The sequence below is a fragment of the Ranitomeya variabilis genome, chromosome 1 (genome assembly GCF_051348905.1).
Source record: "Ranitomeya variabilis isolate aRanVar5 chromosome 1, aRanVar5.hap1, whole genome shotgun sequence".
NCBI classification, from domain to species: Eukaryota; Metazoa; Chordata; class Amphibia; order Anura; family Dendrobatidae; genus Ranitomeya; species Ranitomeya variabilis.
In genome coordinates, this window is record NC_135232.1 from 652,941,008 (window position 1) to 652,961,856 (window position 20,849).

Below are 20,849 nucleotides of genomic sequence, written 5' to 3' on the forward strand. Positions count from 1 at the left end.
TCTATCGTTTAGCACTTCCACCACGCCTGGGTATCACCGACACCTTTAATGTGTCCCTCTTGAAACCCGTATACATGTCCCGGTTTTCTGAGTCATCTGCTGGGACATCGGGCTTGTCTACGGATGATTACGAGGTGAACGCTATTTTGGGGTGCAAGGTGGTACGTGGCAAAAAATTTTATTTGGTGGACTGGAAGGGTTATGGTCCTGAGGACAGGTCTTGGGAGCCTGCTGAGCACATTCGGGCTCCGCAGATCATTGCTGCCTTCGAGCGTAGCGAGATCCAAGGGAGGGGGGCCCTAGGAGGGGGGTAATGTTAGGGGTCGAGTTCCCGTTTCTGCACAGGGGGAATCTCAGGCCATCTCTGCTGCGGTCTCCCATTCTTCTCCTGTCGCAGTGGAGGCTGCTCAGCGGAGACGTCGGTCCCAGCATCTCGCTCAATCTGACTCTGTGAAGAGGATTACTGCTGCTATTCCAGCTTCTGCCATTGAAGTCAGTGCTGGGCAGTGGCGAGCAGACGCTTTTGGGACTAAGTCCTGCTTTTCTCCTCCTGAGCATGCCCAGGGTAAGATCTCTCATTGGAGATCGAGGGTCACATGCTCGGATACTGCAGCAAAGCCCATTGGTCCTCCAGGAAGGTCCTGAAGGTGCTCAGGCTTTGTGGCAGCTTCTCATTGGTCCTTCTAGGAAGGTCTTGTTCTGGCTGCAGCTATTTAAGGCTCGCATGGCCGCACGGCCATGCACTAGTATCTTTCTAAGTTATGTGCTTTGCGCCAGTGTGGTCATGTAAGATTGTGTTCAGGGACCCGGCTGAAATAAGCCCCTAGAATGCTGGCACCTCCGGCGAGGAATTTGTGTGTTTGTGTGTATTCAGGGACCTGGCTGAAATAAGCCCCTAGAATGCTGGCACCTCCGGCGAGGAATTGGTGTGTTTGTGTGTATTCAGGGACCTGGCTGAAATAAGCCCCTAGAATGCTGGCACCTCCGGCGAGGAATTTTGTGTGCATGCATGACCACTGACTGCTCTCTGTTGGGCAATTAGCCTGTGCTCCTGTGAAGTCTAACAGGGCGCAGTGTTTTGCTTTCACGGCTGTTCTGTGAGTTAACAGAGCTAGCCAATACCGCCATATAGTGCTGCCATTTGCTAGCAGCAGATTTTCCTGCATGGTGGACCCCAGGCTGCGAACGCATCAAAAACAATAAAAAACTATATTTTCTCGGTGCGTTCCGCTAGCCCTAACACTGTGTGGACTATCGAGAGCTCAATAAGGTAACCGTACAGAATCGTTACCCTTTGCCTCTGATTCCCGAATTACTGGAAAGAGTCCGCCATGCTAAGGTGTTCTCTAAACTGGATCTTCGCGGGGCTTATAATTTGGTGCGTATTCGTCCAGGGGATGAGTGGAAGACAGCATTCCGATGCCGGTATGGACACTTTGAATATCTCGTGATGCCCTTCGGGCTTTGTAATGCCCCTGCAACGTTTCAACACCTTGCTAATGACATTTTCAGAGATTTGTTGGACCAGTTTGTGGTGATCTATTTGGACGATATTCTAATCTTTTCTGACTCTCTACAGGAACATGAAGAACATGTCAAAGCTGTTTTAAGACGTCTGAAAGAGAACCATCTGTATATCAAGCCGGAGAAATGCGAGTTCCATCGTTCTGAGATACAGTTCTTAGGTTATATCATCTCTCCCTAGGGGCTGAACATGGAATCTGGTAAGATTCAGGCTATCCTTGACTGGCGGGTACCCAAGAACGTTAAGGAGGTCCAACGTTTTATTGGTTTTGCAAATTTCTACAGACGCTTCATTCGAAATTTTTCTGATATTGTCCGTCCCATTACTTCCTTGACAAAGAAGGAAAAGCCCTTTAAGTGGTCATCACAGGCTCAAGAAGCTTTTGATCGGCTTAAGATCTGTTTCACCTCAGCACCGCTGTTGATACACCCAGATCCAACACTTTCATTCATTGTGGAGGTGGACGCTTCTGATAATGCCTTGGGTGCTATTCTCTCCCAAAGAACTGGAGAGAAGGGTCTGCTACATCCTTGTGCTTTCTTTTCCCGTAGACTAACCTCAGCAGAGAAGAATTACGATGTGGGAGACAAGGAATTGCTGGCTATTATTGCGGCTTTCAAGGAATGGAGGCATCATCTGCAAGGAGCTGCACAAAAGATGGTAGTGCTTACTGACCATCGCAATTTAGAGTTCCTCAGATCCGCTAGATGTCTTTCTCCTCGTCAGGCTCGTTGGAACTTATTTTTAAATCAATTTAATTTTGTTATCTCGTACCGTCCAGGTTCTCGTAATGGGAAGGCTGATGCTTTATCCCGAATCCATGCTGCGGATTCCGTACCTGGAGCCCTGTCCAAGACCATTCTATCTGATGCCAATTTCATCGGAGTTATCCATGATCAGGACTGGTGGAAGGAGTGCAGGGAGGCTTATGACGGTGATGTATTTCTGGCCAACCCACCTGTGGATATTAATCTTGTCTTTAAGGGTGGCATGTGGTTCAGAGATCGACGTATCTACGTCCCTGAGGTCGTCCGTCTGCAGATCCTCAAGTTGGTACATGACTCCAAGTTGGCTGGTCACAGGGGGGTACAGAAGACACAAGAGTTCCTAAGCCGATTTTTCTGTTGGCCAACTTGCCTGAAGGATACTAAGGACTATGTTCTCTCTTGTGAGGTATGTGCTCATTACAAGACTCCTCGTGTGGCACCTACGGGTCTCCTGCAACCATTACCTGTTCCGTCCCGCCCTTGGGGGTCTATATCAATGGACTTTATTGTGGAGCTGCCTACATCGGGGGGCATGAATACAATCATGGTGGTAGTTGATCGCCTGACTAAAGCCGCTCATTTTGTTCCATGCACCGGCCTCCCCTCAGCTAAGGATACAGTGAACTTGGTTATTCAGAATGTCTTCCGGCTGCATGGGGTCCCGGAAGAGATCATCTCTGACCGTGGCGTACAGTTCACTTCAAGATTCTGGAAGGGGTTTTGCTCTGCACTCAATATTAATGACTGTCTCTCTTCCGCTTACCATCCCCAGACAAATGGTCAGACTGAGCGTACCAACCAGACGTTGGAACAATATCTAAGATGCTATGTTAGCCATCTCCAAGATGATTGGTTGGAATTACTGCCGTTAGCCGAATTTTCATACAATTCTCAGAGCGCCTCCACTAAGTTCACACCTTTCTTTGCCAATCTGGGTTATCATCCATGTATCTTACCTAGGTCTCCGATTAATTCTCCGGTTCCAGCAGTTGAGGAAAGGCTGACTGAGATGAGGCAAAATCTGGAGGTTCTGAAGGAATCCCTGACCACGGCTCAAGAACGTTATAAGAGATCGGCTGATAGATTCCGTAAACCTGCACCCATGTTCAAGGTAGGAGATTCCGTGTGGTTATCAACTAAGAATCTGAAGTTAAACTTTCCTTCACAAAAACTTGGGCAGAAGTTTATTGGTCCTTTCAAGATCAACGGTATTGTGAGCTCTGTGGCCTGCCATCTGAAGCTGCCTAGGACTATGAAGGTACACCCAGTTTTTTATGTATCTTTACTAAAGCCTGTATCTCCTAATACCTTCCAGGGACGTGTTGTGCCACCTCCGCAGCCTGTGGTGATTGATGGGCAAGAACAATTTGTGGTGGAGGAAATTATTGATTCCAGGATTCGCAGAAATCGGCTCCAATATCTTATAAGATGGCAGGGATATCCCCCTGAGGAAGACTCTTGGGAACCTGTGGAAAACATCAATACCCAACAGAAGATCTCTCGTTTTCATCAAAGATTCCCTGAGAAACCAGGTCCAGGATCGTCCTGAGGCCGCTTCTAAGGAGGGAGTAATGTCAGGATTCTGAACATTTTGATTACCTTTTGTGCATTACTGCCCTTTTCCAAGATGGCGTTTTTGATCTCATGTGCACTGTGTCTTACTGCTATATAACTCCACCCCAGCCTTTAGTCTGTGCTAGAGTATTCTGCCTTGCATCCAGCTCCTGATGACTCCCTGGCTTTGCACCTGCACCTGCACCTGCTCTTGTGAACCTGTGTGGAGATCCTGCTACTCAGCTCTGAGTTTCTGCTGCATACATCGGTTTCCAGTAATCCTCCATCTGGCGGCTTGTGTTTGTTTCCATCTGCATTTGCTGGACATGTAAGCTGTTGCTGCTCTGCTTAAACCTGAGACTTTTACCCAGGCCTCCCTAGTTGTGCTAAGATATTATTTGAACTGCCTTATAAGCATATCTATCTGTGTTTGGACTACCAAGGACTTATTCGTGTCAAGTATCCTCAATAATAATTGTGCTTCATAGACATTCTGTGTGATTGCATTTTCCTCTGAAGTTTCCTATAGACTGCTAAGCTGCGTTTAATATTTACTCCAAGTGTTGTGGACTTGAGTTTCTCTCTGCACCTGTTTGAATCACCGTGTGATAATATAGACTTTACCACTTATAAAACTGTGTCCTGTAGTTGTCTTGTTCCATGCAAAGAGTCTCCTGAGTTATCCCTTATAACCATTACACGGCCATTTTCCTGAAGCCCTGGGAAGCAGAGTACTGAATCTGCGCACGCGCGGCCTCAGGAAGATGGCCGCCGCCACCGGGAAAACCGTGACTCACCCAGCTCTGCTGCTCTCCTTCAATACCGCTGTGGCGTCACCTCAATTGTGGAAGGGAACCTGGCCACCGCCACCTGAGGAAGTGACCGCACATCTGCCACCGCCACAGCACTGCCACAACCTCCCCATGGACACCAGGCCATGTCGTCGCCCACCTAAGCAGGAAGGGACCCTGCTCAGGTGCACGCCGTACCGCCCACCGCGCCTCAGCATCACCGCACCTCTGCTGACACCATGCCACCTGTGACCCTGCTCTGCCACTGCCTGCCCTCAGGTAAGAGATCTTAAATTTGGACAATAAGACGGACCCCCATCTTATAAAAAAATATTTTTTTCTGCAATTTTCACCCCAAATTTGGGATGCGTCTTATTGTACGGTGCGTCTTATAGTCTGAAAAATACGGCAGATGAACAGGTAGAGGAGAAAATGCTGCTGCAAATTAAAAAGGTTGCAAATAATAATAGGATTCTTATGGCGGATTTTAACTATGCAGACATTCAATTGGACATAGAATCTTCTGGTTGTGCTAAAAGCTGCAAGATCTCATCCGCAATTCAGGACAATTACCATATTTTTTGGATTATAAGACGCTCTGGATTATAAGACGCATCCAAAATTTTGAGGAGAAAAATAAGAAAAACACTTTTTTTTATATAAAATGGTGGTGCTTCTTATAATTCATGCATTTTATTGCTTACCAGGGATGGTGGCTGCGGTGAAGTGGAGTCGCTGCTGGAGGAGGCAAGAATGGAGCCTTGCTGCAGTCTGCAGGCTGGGATAAGGTAGTGTTCAGATGTGCGGCGTGTCGTGCAGGTGTCCATTGCTGCTGGTGGTGTCCGGTGCTGCGGCTGGTGTCCGGTGCTGCAGGGGGGCTCTGCTGACATTTTGTGAAAGGCCAGAGCCCCTGCAGTTCCATGGTTTCCTATGCGGTGGTCTCCAGGAAAATGGCTGCCGGGGGTGGCGCATGCACAGATGGAGATCTCAGCATCAAGATCTCGGGAGATGAGATCTCAGCGCAGCGTCAGACAACCCTTGCAGCAATGCTCCAATCTGTACTCCTCCAGCCGCGACACTAGGACCCTGCTCCATCGCAGCCGGTAAGGTATATCCGAATTATAAGACGCACCCCCATTTCCCCAAAAAAAATTTTGGGAAAAAGGTGCTTCTTATAATCCAAAAAATATGGTACCTCACTCAGCTGTTAGATGAATCGACCAGGGAAGGTAACCTTCTGGATCTGGTTCTGTTAAATAAACCAAATAAATTTTAGATCTGTAGGTCAGGGAGCATTTAGGAAGCAGTGACCATAATATGGTAAGTTTCAAAGTAATTTTCAATCAAACATTCAAAAGGGGAAAGGCCAAAACCTGGAACTTTAGGAAAGCTGATTCAACAAATTAAGGGAAGAGCTTAATAGTGTAGACTGGGAACATCTCATTGTAACTGGGGATACTGACCATAAATGGGGTGTGTTTAAAGATATACTACTAGAATCCTGTAAAAAACTTATACCCTGTGGTAAAAGATGTCCAGGAATAAAAAGAAACTATTATGGATAAATAAGACAGTACAAAGTTTAATAAAGACAAAACCAAAGAGGATACAAAATCCTGAAGACCGAGAATACAGAAATAGCATTTCAGGAGTATAAAGAACTAAGTAAGAAACGTAAAAAAGAAATCAAGCTACCAAAGTTATCTACAGAGAAACAAATCCCCAGCGACATTAAAATAAATCACCCCCAAATTATATAAATATATCAATGCTAAAAAGAAAACAAGTTGGGCTTGTTTAGTTTGGAAAAAAGACGCATCAGAGGGGATCTCATTAATATGTATAAATATATGTGTGGTCAATACAAAGGACTGGCACATGACTTTTTCCTTCCAAGGACTATACTAAGGAACAGGGGGCACTCATTACGGGTGGAAGAAATGTGATTATGACACGCAGTTAGAGCAGTCAGACTGCGGAATGCCCGACCACAAGAGGCAGTAATGGAGACACTATAACAGCTTTTAAAAAATGGCTGGATGATTTCCTAAATACGCATAGCATTGCAGGTTATAATTAATCTGGTGACAAAATGAACAATTGGTGGAGAAAGGTTGAACTTGATGGCCCTAGGTCTTTTTTTCAACCTATGTAACTATGCTTTGTGGCACAAATCTGTACCCATTCACTCTCATTATCATATGCAATTAATTGTAACAGGCGTTAACAAGTTGACAATGATGTCCTTTTCTATTCTGCCTCATTCAGCAGAACATAGGAAAAGTACTATTATCTAGTTAAGGGATAATGGGGGTGCAACCGCTCTCCTTTGTTGGCCTGGTCAGACCTCCTTGCTCAATTGACCTTCCACATTCTGGGTACATCATTACTAACCACCTCCAGTGGAATCTGGTGAATATGCATTGAAGTGAGGTGTACTGGCCGCAAAATACTCGCTGTGTATGCACCAGATGCTGATAGAGGTGCCATATGAAGAGGGGCTCAGCCAGAAGAGGGATTCTGCTCAAGTTATACAATTCAATTCAAATGAGCTTTATTGGCAGGACTAAGTACATGTTAGCATTGCCAAAGCATATGGTAAAAATAGGGGGATAGGGGATGGGGTAGGGAGGCATATAGAGGTCCAGGATATATAGGCTCCTTTAAGAGGATAGGGGACATGTCTATGGTGGGGTATAGGAGTCCATGGCATATCGGGCTCTTTAGTCGGGGGATAGGGATATGTCCAGGGTTGGGGTACATACTCTAACCAACAATTCCATCAAGAGGAGCATGCCCCCTCCCCAACTCCACACCAGTTCCACTCATTTTGTCGGAGCTGGAAGAAACTAGCTTGTAATCAGAAAAGCTCACAATATTTTGGCAGAACTCTGAGTTGTGCCTAAATTTTGAGACTTTTCAAAGATTATACCGTGTGCCAGAATTTTGGTGAGAAAGTTTTGATGTATCGAACCCTATGTGTTTCAACATTATGTACTTGTAAAATTTCCAATAAAAATATAGTTTAAAATAGAGAGAATATAGTGTGCCATTAGCTGAATATTTTTTTTCTACACCAAGTTGCATCGGGTACAATATAGAAGGACACGATTGTCAACCTGTTACTAGCCGGAATTGCAAGGAAGAGTGTATCCAACAAATGGAACCAATCAGTTTTGGCTTTCATTATGCTTACTTATTGAATTTCCTTACATATAGTATTGTAATGCAGAGTACAGAATAGCATAGTATGGTAATGCAGATTAGGAATAAATATAAATAAATACATTTTACCTCTCAACAGGAATTGGGAAAAGCTTTAGGACCACGAACTGTAGCCTACCTCAATGTGGACTTGTCCCTTTCAGGTTAAGTATAATAAACAACACTGGTTTACAATTTAATGTTCTATTAAGGAATTTCATGTGATTTTTTTGCTGCCATTTATGTCTGATCTTTGAATTTATTAAAGTGAATACCAGTCTAGCCACATATTGACATTAGTTGCAATGATTCTGCACAAAGTGCAGACCCTGTTTCCTAGTCTGACTTAAAGAAGCACACTAATCAACATTTGTATCCCCTTGATATACTGCAGTCATGATATTATATAGCACAGTGTACTGTGTCAATTGCTCATTTTGACTTTCTACCCAGCTAATTCTTCTTTATTCTCTGCCCTATGTAGAAAAAGCAAGCCTCTTATCCCTAAATTTTTCATTCCCCTCTTCAACTCCTAACCCAGCTCTTCCCTCCTCCCCCTGCCAGGGACTTTTACAGTGACCTATGAGTCATACAGGGAATATTGACCTCCTGTTTCTACATAGAACTTAGAAGGATTCAGCTTGTCAGTAGAGATAGGTGACCCCCACAGTAAAGTTTGGCGTCCGTACCAAACACCTACTCACCAGGGAGTCCGTGTTAAAGTTCGGGTTCGGGCCCCCAAACACCAGGTGTTTGTCACTCTGTCATGTGCATGACAGCGTGGCAAATACTGCTTCTGATTGGTGGTAAAGTCATCACCGCCAGTAAGAGAGCACTGGTTCCCATGCTGTCAAATGACAGCGTGAACCCACAGCTATGATCAGAGGTATAAAGTTTACCTTTGGTCATTGGTGTCAACTGATGGGACTACTCCCATCAGCCGATGCCTGCTGCCACTAATAACAGTGAGAGCGGGAGCTGCTGATGGGAGTATTCATCAGCCAGTGCCTGCACTGTAAATTAATAATTTAAAAAAAACAGTGTGGGTTCCCCTGTATTTTTGATAACCAGCCAGGCAATACTCACAGCTAGGGGCTGCATCCCTCAGCTGTCAGCTTCAACAAGGCTGGTTATCAAGTATAGAGGGGTCCCCACATGTATTTTTTTAATTACTTAAATACTTTAAAAAAATGGTGTGGGTCCCCCAATTTTTGACAACTAGCCTTGCTAAAGCAGACAGATGGGGCTGGTATTCTCAGGCTGGTAAGGGGCCATGGATATTGGCCCCAGCCTAAAAATAGCAGCTGCAGCGTCCATAAAAGGCATCTATTAGGTGCGCCAATTCTGGCGCTTTGCCCATCTCTTCCCACTTGCCTTGTAGCGGTGGCAAGTGGGGTTCATTTTTGTGGGGTTGATGTCACCTTTGTATTGTCAGGTGACATCAAGCCCACGGATTATTAATGGAGAGGCATCTATAAGACACCCATCTATTACTAATCCTATAGTTATATGGTAAATAAACAACCAGCCAGAATAAAGTATTTTATTTAACATAAAACAAAACACACTTTTACTTTTTATTTAAAAATTAAAAAACACAGCTATGCTCACCTATCGCCCATTCAATTGAATCCTTAGTTTCCTGTAATAAAACAAAAATTTAAAAAAACCAACAATATGCCTCACCTGTCCATCGTTCTGTCCCACGCCGTAATTCATGTCTGGGGCCTGGGGGATAAACAGTTTTCAACCTGGACGGTGCCAAGATGCGACCGTCCAGGCTGAGAACCACTGATGAATGAGCTGCTGCGAGCGCAGCATTAGTGACTAGCAGTGACGTCATCGAGGCTGCGTTCTCAGCTGGGCCAATGAACTGTGGTGAACTGAGTGAGATCACCGCTAGCACATTGAGAAAGTCTCACAGTGCAGAGGCAAGTTCACCGCAGTTAAAATTCACCGCAGTGAAATTCACTCGGTGAACTGCGGTGAACTTGCCTCTGCACCGTGAGACTTTCTCATTGTGCTAGCGGTGATCGCACTGAGGTCACTGCAGTTCATTGGCCTTGCTGGGAATGCAGTCTCAGTGACCGGCAGTAATCTCGATGACATCACCGCTAGTCACTCTTTATCCCCCAGACATGAATTATGGTGTGGGACAGAATGACGGACAGGTGAGGGATATGGTTGTTTTTTATTTTTCTTTTATTGCAGGAGACGAGGGATTCAATGGAATGGGCATTGGCATGAGTATGATTTAATTTAGAATAATTAAAGCAGCCTGTGTCATTCTTTTAATTAAAAGACTTTATTTTGGGTGTTTATTTACAATATAACTATAGAATTAGTAATGGATAGGTGTCTTATAGATGCCTCTCCATTAGTAATCCGTGGGCTTAGGTAGGATTGACAGTAGTTGGTTAATAAGGTGATCTTCCTGTTAGGACACTTCAGATTGCCCTTTACCTATTCCCATTTTTTTGCTTTTCTCTTTTTTTTCACTTACTATTTTAAATAATCACCTGAGTTAATATTGGTTTTGGGAGACATAGTAAAGTATCTAAAACTTCTAGGTTTCTAATGAGTAACTAATAAAGAAAATGTTTTAACCAGTGTACATTCTGTGAATAAATTAAAAATACATAAAAAGAAACAACATAGATGACATTTCTATGAATGCAGAAATATAAGATATCAAAATATAAGGTTAATTATCTATAAATAAAAAAAGTCAGCTCGCCACACAAAGAAAACAAATTCTCACAATGGTCCATGAACCAAAAAAGTTATGTCTCAAAAAATGATGGCAGAAAAAAAAAAAATAATAATAAGTTCCCTTTTCTGTTTTTTTAGCCACTAAAATATAAACACTATACTTGCTTGTGATTGCTGTAATTATGCTGACCTGAAGAATCTTGTTTCTAGGTCATTTTTACAGCACAAATAATCCATTAAAAACTAAAGCCAAAAGTCGATGGTGTAATTGGAAATGTTCCTGTTTTTCAGTACATTGTATTCCATATAGCAAAAAAAAAAGCCTTAATATGGCTGTCAATGGAAAAATAAAATAGATTGTTTCTTGGAAGAAGTGAAAGAAAAAAAAAAAAAAGGAAAAAACAAAAACTGGAGGGGAGCGGGTGAAACCTGCAGTGAATTCTGCTGCTAATCTACAGCATGTTAATCTGCATGTGGCTTCTCTGCAGACCTACGGTAACTTTGGAGAACTGAGATTAAACTTTATTGTAAATACTGAACATATGCAGAATGCAATACCCCACGTTCATGCATTATACCGCAAATATCTTGCCCTTTTGCTCTGTTCACTACAGAACCTATTAATGGAATACTACGCAACAAAGCACAAAGCTCAGTATTGCATTAAGAGCCTTTTCTACAACCACTTCATTTGATAAACTAGAACACTTTGACCTTCTACCGTAATGATCAAGTTTGCCAGTTACTTTTATGGATATGCTTTGAAATGCTCCTTTTCATCTTGCACTTTGTTCTGTATTTCGGATCCAATAATCAATATCATCAGACATTTTCTATTACACTTTTTCAACTATAACTATTTCATGAGCATAAGATTATTCTGCAGTCTAGCATCTAGACTCAAGCTGACGATACCACTACTCTTGAAGCCACAGTAATTGTTTACAGGCTTTTTAAATACAGATGAGTAGATCTCAGGTGTTCGAGTCATATTTCCTAAATTCCGCGGTTCCACACGATTTCAAAACGTTTGAGTTTCAATTTACAATTCAGAAAAAAAATCTTCCCACACTGCTAAAGTATCAGAGATCATGCTAATGTCTTTTTATGTGGACATGTGAGCCTTCCCGTATTGCCCTGCAGTTATGACATCTTACGGATTGTCACACCTTGTACAGTGGCGGTCAGTACTGGGGCCATCACAGATCAACGGTTCCCAGTGGAGCATAGTTTGATAGGCAGAGTTGTTTTCTATCTTCAGAATGACTGGGTAAGTCTCGCTCTCTCCTCTTATGATCTGCAAGCCAGCTCTCTCTTCTGTAAAGTGTAAGCTCTTCTGATCAGTGGGGTCCCTTCTCTCTCTCTTGTAGAGTGTAAGTTCTTATGGCCAGCAGGGTCCTCGTTTTCTCCAATAGCGTGTAATTTCTTATGATCAGAGAGGTCCTCTCTTTCATAAATTGTGAGCTCTTATGGTCAGCAGTGTCTTCTCTTTCCTGTAGAGTGTAAGCTCTTATGGCCAGCAGGGTCCTCTCTCTCTCGTAGAGTGTAAGCTCTTATGGCCAGCAGGGTCCTCTCTCTCCTGTAGAGTGTAAGCTCTTATGATCAGCAGGAGCCTTTCTCTCCTGTAGGGTGTAGCCTCTTATGGTCAGTGGGGTCCTCTCTCTCTCCTGTAGAATGTATGTGTAACACCCCAGGGTCCTGGTTGTTACAGTGGCATTGCTTTCCTCATGGGGAGAGTGATGTCACGCTTGGAAGCAAGGGAAGATCTCTTCTATCAGGTAAACACAAACGTGCAACATGTTCGCACTCCAGGCCAGAAGGGGAAGCTCTGAACCCGGTTTTTCGGGGAACTGCCCTTGAGATATATTCTGGCTGGAGGGGAAGTCAGTGAGCAGTCTGTCAGGAGGACAGAGAAGAGAGCAGTCAGATAGTGAGTGTCAGTAGGACTGAAGGGGCCGTGCAGCCAGAGTTGCTGCAGCTCTTTGGAAAAGAGAATTAAGAAAGAAGAACAGTTTGTAGAGTGTGCAGGAGAGCAAAGCACAGGAGAGAGACACCAGGGGAGCATAGCAGCATTTGGGCTACCTCCCTGGCAGAGCGCAGATTCCGGTAGCGGGAAGACCGAGGTTGTGTCTGACTCTAAGAGGCACAGCAGAAACCAGCAGGACAGCTGGATTACAAATCATCTGTCTGCCTTAATACCCAGGAGGCACAGTGGCACATAGGGCCCGGGTCATGATAAAGACCCTGTAAAAAGGCTCAAGCACCTGTCATATGGATTTGTGTCCCACCTTTATTGAGGACAGAGAGGCACTGTGAGGACCTTGCTAGAAGCCATAGGCAGCAAGGGACTACATTAGCACCGCGCTATGAGAAAGGCTTTCATCTCCACCTGGTAGAGGAGACTCTGAACTTGCTTCCAAGCCGGCCGGACCCTGCCTGGACTTTGGATACCTGAAGTCTCCAGTAAACCAGGTAAAGAGACTGCAAACCTGTGTCCTCGTTCTTTACTGCACTATTCACCATCTTCATCTATACAGCGGGAACCCTGGGGACCTACTTCACCTGAGGGAAGTTATACCATCTAGCTGCCATATCATCACCCCAGAGGAGCCCTTTGAGCAGCGTCGGTCCCCACTGACCGAATACTACAGGTGGCGTCACGAACACAAACTATTCAAAACCCCTTTAAAGACCTTTCCCCTTTAATTGGGCGCCCAGGGCCATGGACCGGGTCGCAGCCACTGTGACATCCCCTGGGCACCTGTCACCCCGTTTTTCCCATATGAGATAAAAATACTGTTAAATAGGGCCTGAGCTGTGCGTTACAACAGTGTATTTTGTGGACCCCGATTCCCCACCTATGCTGCCGAAATACGTTACCAAAGTAGCCGTTTTCGCCTGTCAATCAGGCTGGTCTGGTCAAAAGGGCGTGGTGTCTTCCCCCAGATCTTGCTTAGTTTTCCGTTGGTGGCGTAGTGGTGTGCGCATGTCCAAGGTCCCGAATCCACTGCACAGGGGAGTGAAAAGAGCGCGATGTGTGCTATTTCATTGGTGATCGGTGGGGGCGGCCATCTTCCTGTGGCCGTGCGTGCGCAGAAGCGGCGCTCTGCTGGCCGTGGCTTCAGGAAAATGGCCGCGGGATGCCGCGCATGCGCAGATGGAGATCGCGGCGGCCATTTTCCTGAAGCCGAGATGCGAATTCTGCTTCAGGAAAATGGCCGCCGCGATCTCCATCTGCGCACGCGCGGCATCCCGCGGCCATTTTCCTGAAGCCGCAGCCAGCAGAGCGCCGCTTCTGCGCACGCGCGGCCACAGGAAGATGGCCGCCCCCACCGATCACCAATGAAATAGCACACATCGCGCTCTTTTCACTCCCCTGTGCAGTGGATTCGGGACCTTGGGCATGCGCAAACCACTACGCCACCAACGGAAAACTAAGCAAGATCTGGGGGAAGACACCACGCCCTTTTGACCAGACCAGCCTGATTGACAGGCGAAAACGGCTACTTTGGTAACGTATTTCGGCAGCATAGGTGGGGAATCGGGGTCCACAAAATACACTGTTGTAATGCACAGCTCAGGCCCTATTTAACAGTATTTTTATCTCATACGGAAAAAACGGGGTGACAGGTGCCCTTTAAGTACCGGACCTGGTACCAAGTACCCCACAGCCTTGGCGGGCAACTCATATGCTCCTATGGCCAGCAGGGTTCTCTCTCTCGTAGAGTGTAAGCTCTTATGGCCAGCAGGATCCTCTCTCGTACAGTATAAGCTCTTATGATTAGTGGGGTCCTCTCTCTTCTGTAGAGTGTAAGCTCTTATTATCAGCACCGTTTTCTCTTTCCTCTCCCCACGTGTATTTTCCAAGCAATTACAAGCTTTTCAGTAATGATAATGAGAGTCACACAAATGTATTTGTTGCAAATCAAATTTTGGGGAAAATTAAGCAAAGCCGGCAAAATCGAATTTCAAAAGATCTGTTCACTCTACTTTTAAATCCCAAATTACTGATTATTCTTACTCCAACTAAAGATATCATGACTTTTATAATCATTGCCATATATGAATAGCGTGTCCTCTAGTTTGATCAGCCAAGCGGCCGTGCATATTATATATTCTCCACAATGTATCCCGCCTGCTGTACCATGGAGAACACCATGTAGATCCCACAACAATTTTACAAAGAACCTCATTTCTCCATATCTGCCCCACTAGTTTTGTTTTTTTTTATTGTGTATTGTTAAATGAATGAACAAGGAATCTAAATGTACAATTCATCAAAGCAAAACTGAATATGAAAAATATGCATGCAATTTGCTATTCTGACTTGCAGGATGGTTAAACTACTAGCTTCTAGCTGGTAACAGATGGCAAGTAATGGAGCAAATAGCAAATAACGTAGGATTTTTGAGACTGAAAAAGAACAAGACTGGCAGACTGAATGTTGCTTACTGCGGAGGCTTAAAAAACTCATTGACCTATTTTACAATTCTTTCTAGTGCCCCCCCCCCCCTCAAAAAATAAGTTTATTGTGTTAAACGATTCTGCAGATTTTCATTTCAATATGGCTTTCCTACAAGCCTGATATAAAGATAACATTAGCTAAGCCAATAACTTCATGCAGCCGCAGCCTTATCTTATTAACATTTCGGTTGTGTTTAGTTTGGTCTTGACATTACTTGTTCTTGTGAAAACACTTCTTGATTCATGATTACACCTCTTCCTTACAGGAAATTCCACCCTCAGCGCATTTGCTACTCCCATCCTGCATAAACTTCTACATGCTGCAGCCAAAAAGGTACATCCATTGAATCCGTACAATAGCAAGAACTAGCCAAAATTAGTTCAGTATATCAGCAATTCGTTATACAGTCTGGACATTTTCACTAGGGCTGATCAAAGGATTTAATGACCACAGCTTTAAGACTCATTCATTCATGAGGTCAGGTTCACCAGGATGCATCTTTCACGGGGTGCAGTTAGCAACGAACTTTTGAATTTGAGGACATGAGTGAAATATTCATACGTACATCTCAAAATGTTCTTAATGTTCTAGTTTTTGTCATACAAAATGTTATTATGAACCCCAACAGTGTAGGTACCATTTTGCCTTTTAAACTGGTAAGTTCACTTACCAGCAATGGTGAAGCCACTGAGATGTTCCTTATCTTTCTGCCATTTTCTACACGAATTCACAGGAGAAATCGGTTTGCTCAACTCTAACCATAACCAGGCCTTTATGAGAAGAACACCCAAAATTGCATTAACTAGTTCCCAACCAGCACTGAAAATCTACATAGCATTCGGGTGTCAGTTCCTGCTCTACAACATATATTTTCTTCAGGCGGATCTTGTGGGTGCTGTCAGTGCTAAGAGTGCATAAAATATGCCATCTTAGAGGAGCTGGGCTACCTGTGCACACTGGAAGGGTTGCAGGTAGTGCTTCATGACAAAGACCCTGGCAAAATGCTAGAGAAGAATGAGTCAGGAAAGATATGGAGAAAGTTATTGTTTGTGCTCACCACCTCAAAATCTTTCTCTTTTTGAGGGTTGTCTTACTCAGTAGCAGACACAGTAAGAAGAGGAGAGGGCCCCTGTGAAAGAGCAGTATATGGGTCCTTTGAAGTCCAATCTTTCATCATAATGCACTACTCCACCTGCTTTGGAGGTGTGCTTGAGAGGCAGCAATTTGACCAGGGGCGGACATATCATTGGTGCAGCAGCACAGGGGCCCTAGAGGCAAGGGGACCACTACCACCTCTTGGGCCCCTGTGCGGCTGCACCAATGATACAGTATGTCCTGGTCAAATTGCTGCCTCTCAAGCACACCTGTTGTCACTTTCATTTCCACCAAAGCTGGTGCCATTGATTCACAATCGCTTGTGTTTGTCAACTGGACAGTTTGATTTCCCTTAAGTTTACTCGACTTGGGGTTATACTGAGAAGTGCAGGTGTTCCCTAAATTTCTTTGAGCAGTGAATTTTTAGAATCCTAGTGCATTTTACAACCCTCAGTTAACGGACGCTATGTCTAAATAATAAAGACCTCTTTTGAAAGAAAATGTCCTGAAATGACGAGCAGACAACACCCCATAATTTCTCCCAGGACATACCTTGGATTTACAATCCACTATCCTTTGACAGCAACATTTAAAAGGATAAGTGGATTGTGACATATTTATCCGTGACATTTCAAACACCAATATCTGGAGTCATCTGGAAAGATAAATATTGTCATTTCATAATCATCAGAGAGCTATAAAAGAAGCATGACTCATGTGTAGCTTCCAGACAGATAATTCTTCTAGCGCCAAAGACCTTCCTTGTGGTGTGATGTCGAACACGAAATAAGAAGGCATGGTGTGGTTCCATTAAAAATGTCTGGATTTGTGGAGAGTAGCAAACCTTGATATAGAGCAGAAGGATTGTAGGTGCAGTATGAATCTTGAGTCACTTTTCGGAGGTTTAGTGCAAACGGTAGGATTCGGAATACAGTAGTGATACATCTCAATAGGACCATGCAATCGATCGAATAAAAGCACAGTGGCATATAGAAAGAAATTGTAGCATGCTCTGCCTGGTGTCATAAATGTTTTGCCTGCTGCAGGAGGTTGTACATGACTTCACTTCCCTGCAAGAAATGCGTCCGCAGGAGAATAACTGCGATAGGGTATTTCATGGAGTATTCCTCAATTTCTAAACTCATACGAAGGGATACAGCATGGCTGCAACACATCTACGAGCACCATAATAGGGGTACAGCATGGCCACAACACATCTACGAGCACCATAACAGGGGTACAGCATGGTCACAACACATCTACGAGCACAATAGGGGTACAGCATGGTCACAACACATCTACGAGCACCATAACAGGGGTACAGCATGGTCACAACACATCTACGAGCACCATAATAGGGGTACAGCATGGCCGCAACACATCTACGAGCACCATAACAGGGGTACAGCATGGTCACAACACATCTACGAGCACAATAGGGGTACAGCATGGTCACAACACATCTACGAGCACCATAACAGGGGTACAGCATGGTCACAACACATCTACGAGCACAATAGGGGTACAGCATGGTCACAACACATCTATGAGCACCATAATAGGGTTATAGCATGGTCACAACACATCTATGAGCACCATAATAGGGGTACAGCATGGCCACAACACATCTACGAGCACCATAATATGGGTACAGCATGGCCGCAACACATCTACGAGGACCATAATAGGGGTACAGCATGGTCACAACACATCTATGAGCACCATAATAGGGGTACAGCATGGCCACAACACATCTACAAGCACCATAATATGGGTACAGCATGGCCGCAACACATCTACGAGGGCCATAATAGGGGTACAGCATGGTCACAACACATCTATGAGCACCATAATAGGGGTACAGCATGGTCACAACACATCTATGAGCACCATAATAGGGGTCCAGCATGGCCACAACACATCTACGAGCACCATAATACGAATTTGCATAACTCCTTCAATTGCCTTAGACCACCATGTATGTTTCACTTTGTGGCCTTTCAGTCCCCTAGACTACCAGGGATGTTGTGAAAAAAAAAATCTAGATGTAACCTGCTGCAGCAGTGACTTCCTAAGCAAAAGATGAACCATGTGGGAGCCTTGAAACTTTCTTCTACCAAGTAATTCAAGATCCTATATTTATTTATTTTTTTAAAGTTATCATAAAGGCAGGCGAAACATTCTATATTCTGGAAAAGAGTTGTTGCCATTATTAAATGTTTACAAGCAGAGCATCTATGAGGAGGGTGAAATAATTGTGCAATCTTGACTGTAAGGCTGCCGTCACACTAGCAGTATTTGGTCAGTATTTTACATCAGTATCTGTAAGCCAAAACCAGGAGTGGATCAATCAGAGGAAAAGTATAATAGAAACATATGCTCCACTTCTGCATTTATCACCCACTTCTGCATTTATCACCCACTCCTGGTTTTTGCTTAGGGTACCGTCACACAGTGCCATTTTCATCGCTACGACGGCACGATTCGTGACGTTGCAGCGTCGTATGATTATCACTCCAGCGTTGTAGACTGCGGTCACACGTTGCAATACACGGCGCTGGAGCGATAATTTCATGACGTATTTGCGATGTAGAAGCCGTTGGTTACTGTGCGCACATCGTATACAACCTGTGTCACACGATGCAATCATGCCGCCACAGCGGGACACTAGACGACGAAAGAAAGTTTCAAACGATCTGCTACGACGTACGATTCTCAGCGGGGATCCGGATCGCAGTAGCGTGTCAGACACTACGATATCGTAACGATATCGCTAGAACGTCACGAATCGTGCCGTCGTAGCGATGAAAATGGCACTGTGTGACGGTACCCTTACAAATACTGATGTAAAATACTGACCAAATACTGATAGTGTGAGGGCAGCCTTAGGCTAAGTTCATAGAATGTTAGAGTTGGAAGGGACCTCCAGGGTCATCGTGTCCAACCCCCTGCTCAATGCAGGATTCACTAAACCATCCCAGACATATGTCTGTCCAGCCTCTGTTTGAAGACTTCCATTGAAGGAGAACTCACCACCTCTCGTGGCAGCCTGCTCCACTCATTGATCACCCTCACTGTCAAAAAGTTTTTTCTAATATCGAATCTGTATCTTCTCCGTTTGAGTTTCATTCCATTGCTTCTCGTATTTCCATGTGAAAATGAGAATAATGATGATCCCTCTACAATGTGACAGCTCTTCAGATATTTATAGACAGCTATTAAGTCTCATTTTAGCCTTCTTTTTGGCAAACTAAACATTCCCAGATCCTTTAACCGTTCCTCTTAGGACATAGTTTGCAGTCTGCACACCATCCTTGTAGCTCTTCTCTTAACTAGCTTCGTTTTTTTTTTTTTTTTTACACGAACGTAAGACAAAAATCATCTAGCTATCATCTAGAATAAAAGGATGGTTTGCCATTTGTACTGCCATCCTTATACAATTCATATGACAGCCTTTTTTTTAATACATCAGCATTAAAATTTACAAGATTAAATACACTTTCCTATATTAATGAATTGCAATGTATGTGTAAAAATTGGATGCTACACGGCTGATCCTAGTTTTGTTTTGCTCCCATGAATTAATGAGTCTACTCTAGTGTATGCAAAAGGTTAGTGCATGCTGTGACTTTTTTCATGGGGACATTGAGTCCTTTAAAAAAGCCCCATTGAATAACATTGGTCCGAATGCGGTCAGTTTTTTCACCGATTGCACTCAGACTGAAAATACTACTGTAATAATTAATCTCAATAGTGACAACACTTAAGAGGGCTTTCCTAGGATTTTCATCTCTTAGCTACAGTAGAGAGTGCTTTTATAGGGCATTTCTAGTTCTGGAAGACCTGTCCTTGTGCAGCATTACACAGACAGACCATTAATTTCTATGAACATTATGTAATACTTCATTTTCCCGCGGGGACTCAAACATATTATTCGAGCACGCAGAAGACACTCGGTTAGCACCCAAGCATGATTACACCTTATCCCAGCACGTTCACTCATCACTACTGAGAAGACTCAGACAATTACTTTTTCCGCTCGCACAAACATTTTACTGTTTTGACTTTATGCCTCGTTTTACTATAGTTTTATGTTATCTACATTGTCTGGTAGTCTCTACCCGGATAATTGTAGATTGTATTGCATTACCGACTGCGGGTGGTAAGGGAACATTGGTCAGTATTTTATCAGCAACTTCATATAGGGTAGCTTCGTGTTTTATGCGACTATATGGCTGTTTCAGGTAGAATCTAGAAGGCATATTTGAAGATCATGTTGGACAGGACTTTTCTAGCCCTATACATGTTGCCTAAAATGGCAAAAAAAAAGCCAATATTAATCTAAAGTATTGCATTTGACTACCTAGGTAGAAAACCCTAATCCGTGTGAGATACGAGCAGGACGCAAGACTGTGTACGACACATGGTTAAAGAATCAGCCATCACCATATGATCCAAATGTCCCACGGTACGCCACATGATAGCCATTTCTGCTAAGCATATCAGAAAAAAAACAAAAAAATGTGATCATTAAAATTTTTCTTATAGTCAGTCATTACAAATGATTGCATAGATGTACAATAGCAGGTGGACTGAAGGTGAGCCATAGGACATTAAAGGGAAGTCTTCAGCAGGAATCTGAGAGTAGCATGATATTGGGGCAGAGAGCCTGATTCCAGAGATGTGTCACTTACTGAGCTGCTTGGTGTAGTTTTGATAAAATCCAAGTTTTTTTC

At 43.9% G+C, this 20,849-nt stretch overlaps 1 protein-coding gene across 3 annotated transcripts in view; it reads left to right on the top strand.

The window, feature by feature from the left end:
- Window positions 1–20,849, top strand: part of LOC143774783 (putative N-acetylated-alpha-linked acidic dipeptidase) — a 236,518-nt gene that overhangs the window by 183,971 nt on the left and 31,698 nt on the right. For all 3 annotated transcript variants that reach the window (XM_077262561.1, XM_077262553.1, XM_077262567.1), the window contains 3 exons: window positions 7,942–8,005; window positions 15,284–15,351; window positions 20,481–20,581. In XM_077262561.1, the coding sequence (XP_077118676.1) occupies window positions 7,942–8,005; window positions 15,284–15,351; window positions 20,481–20,581 (233 nt within the window). The remainder of the gene's footprint in view (window positions 1–7,941; window positions 8,006–15,283; window positions 15,352–20,480; window positions 20,582–20,849) is intronic.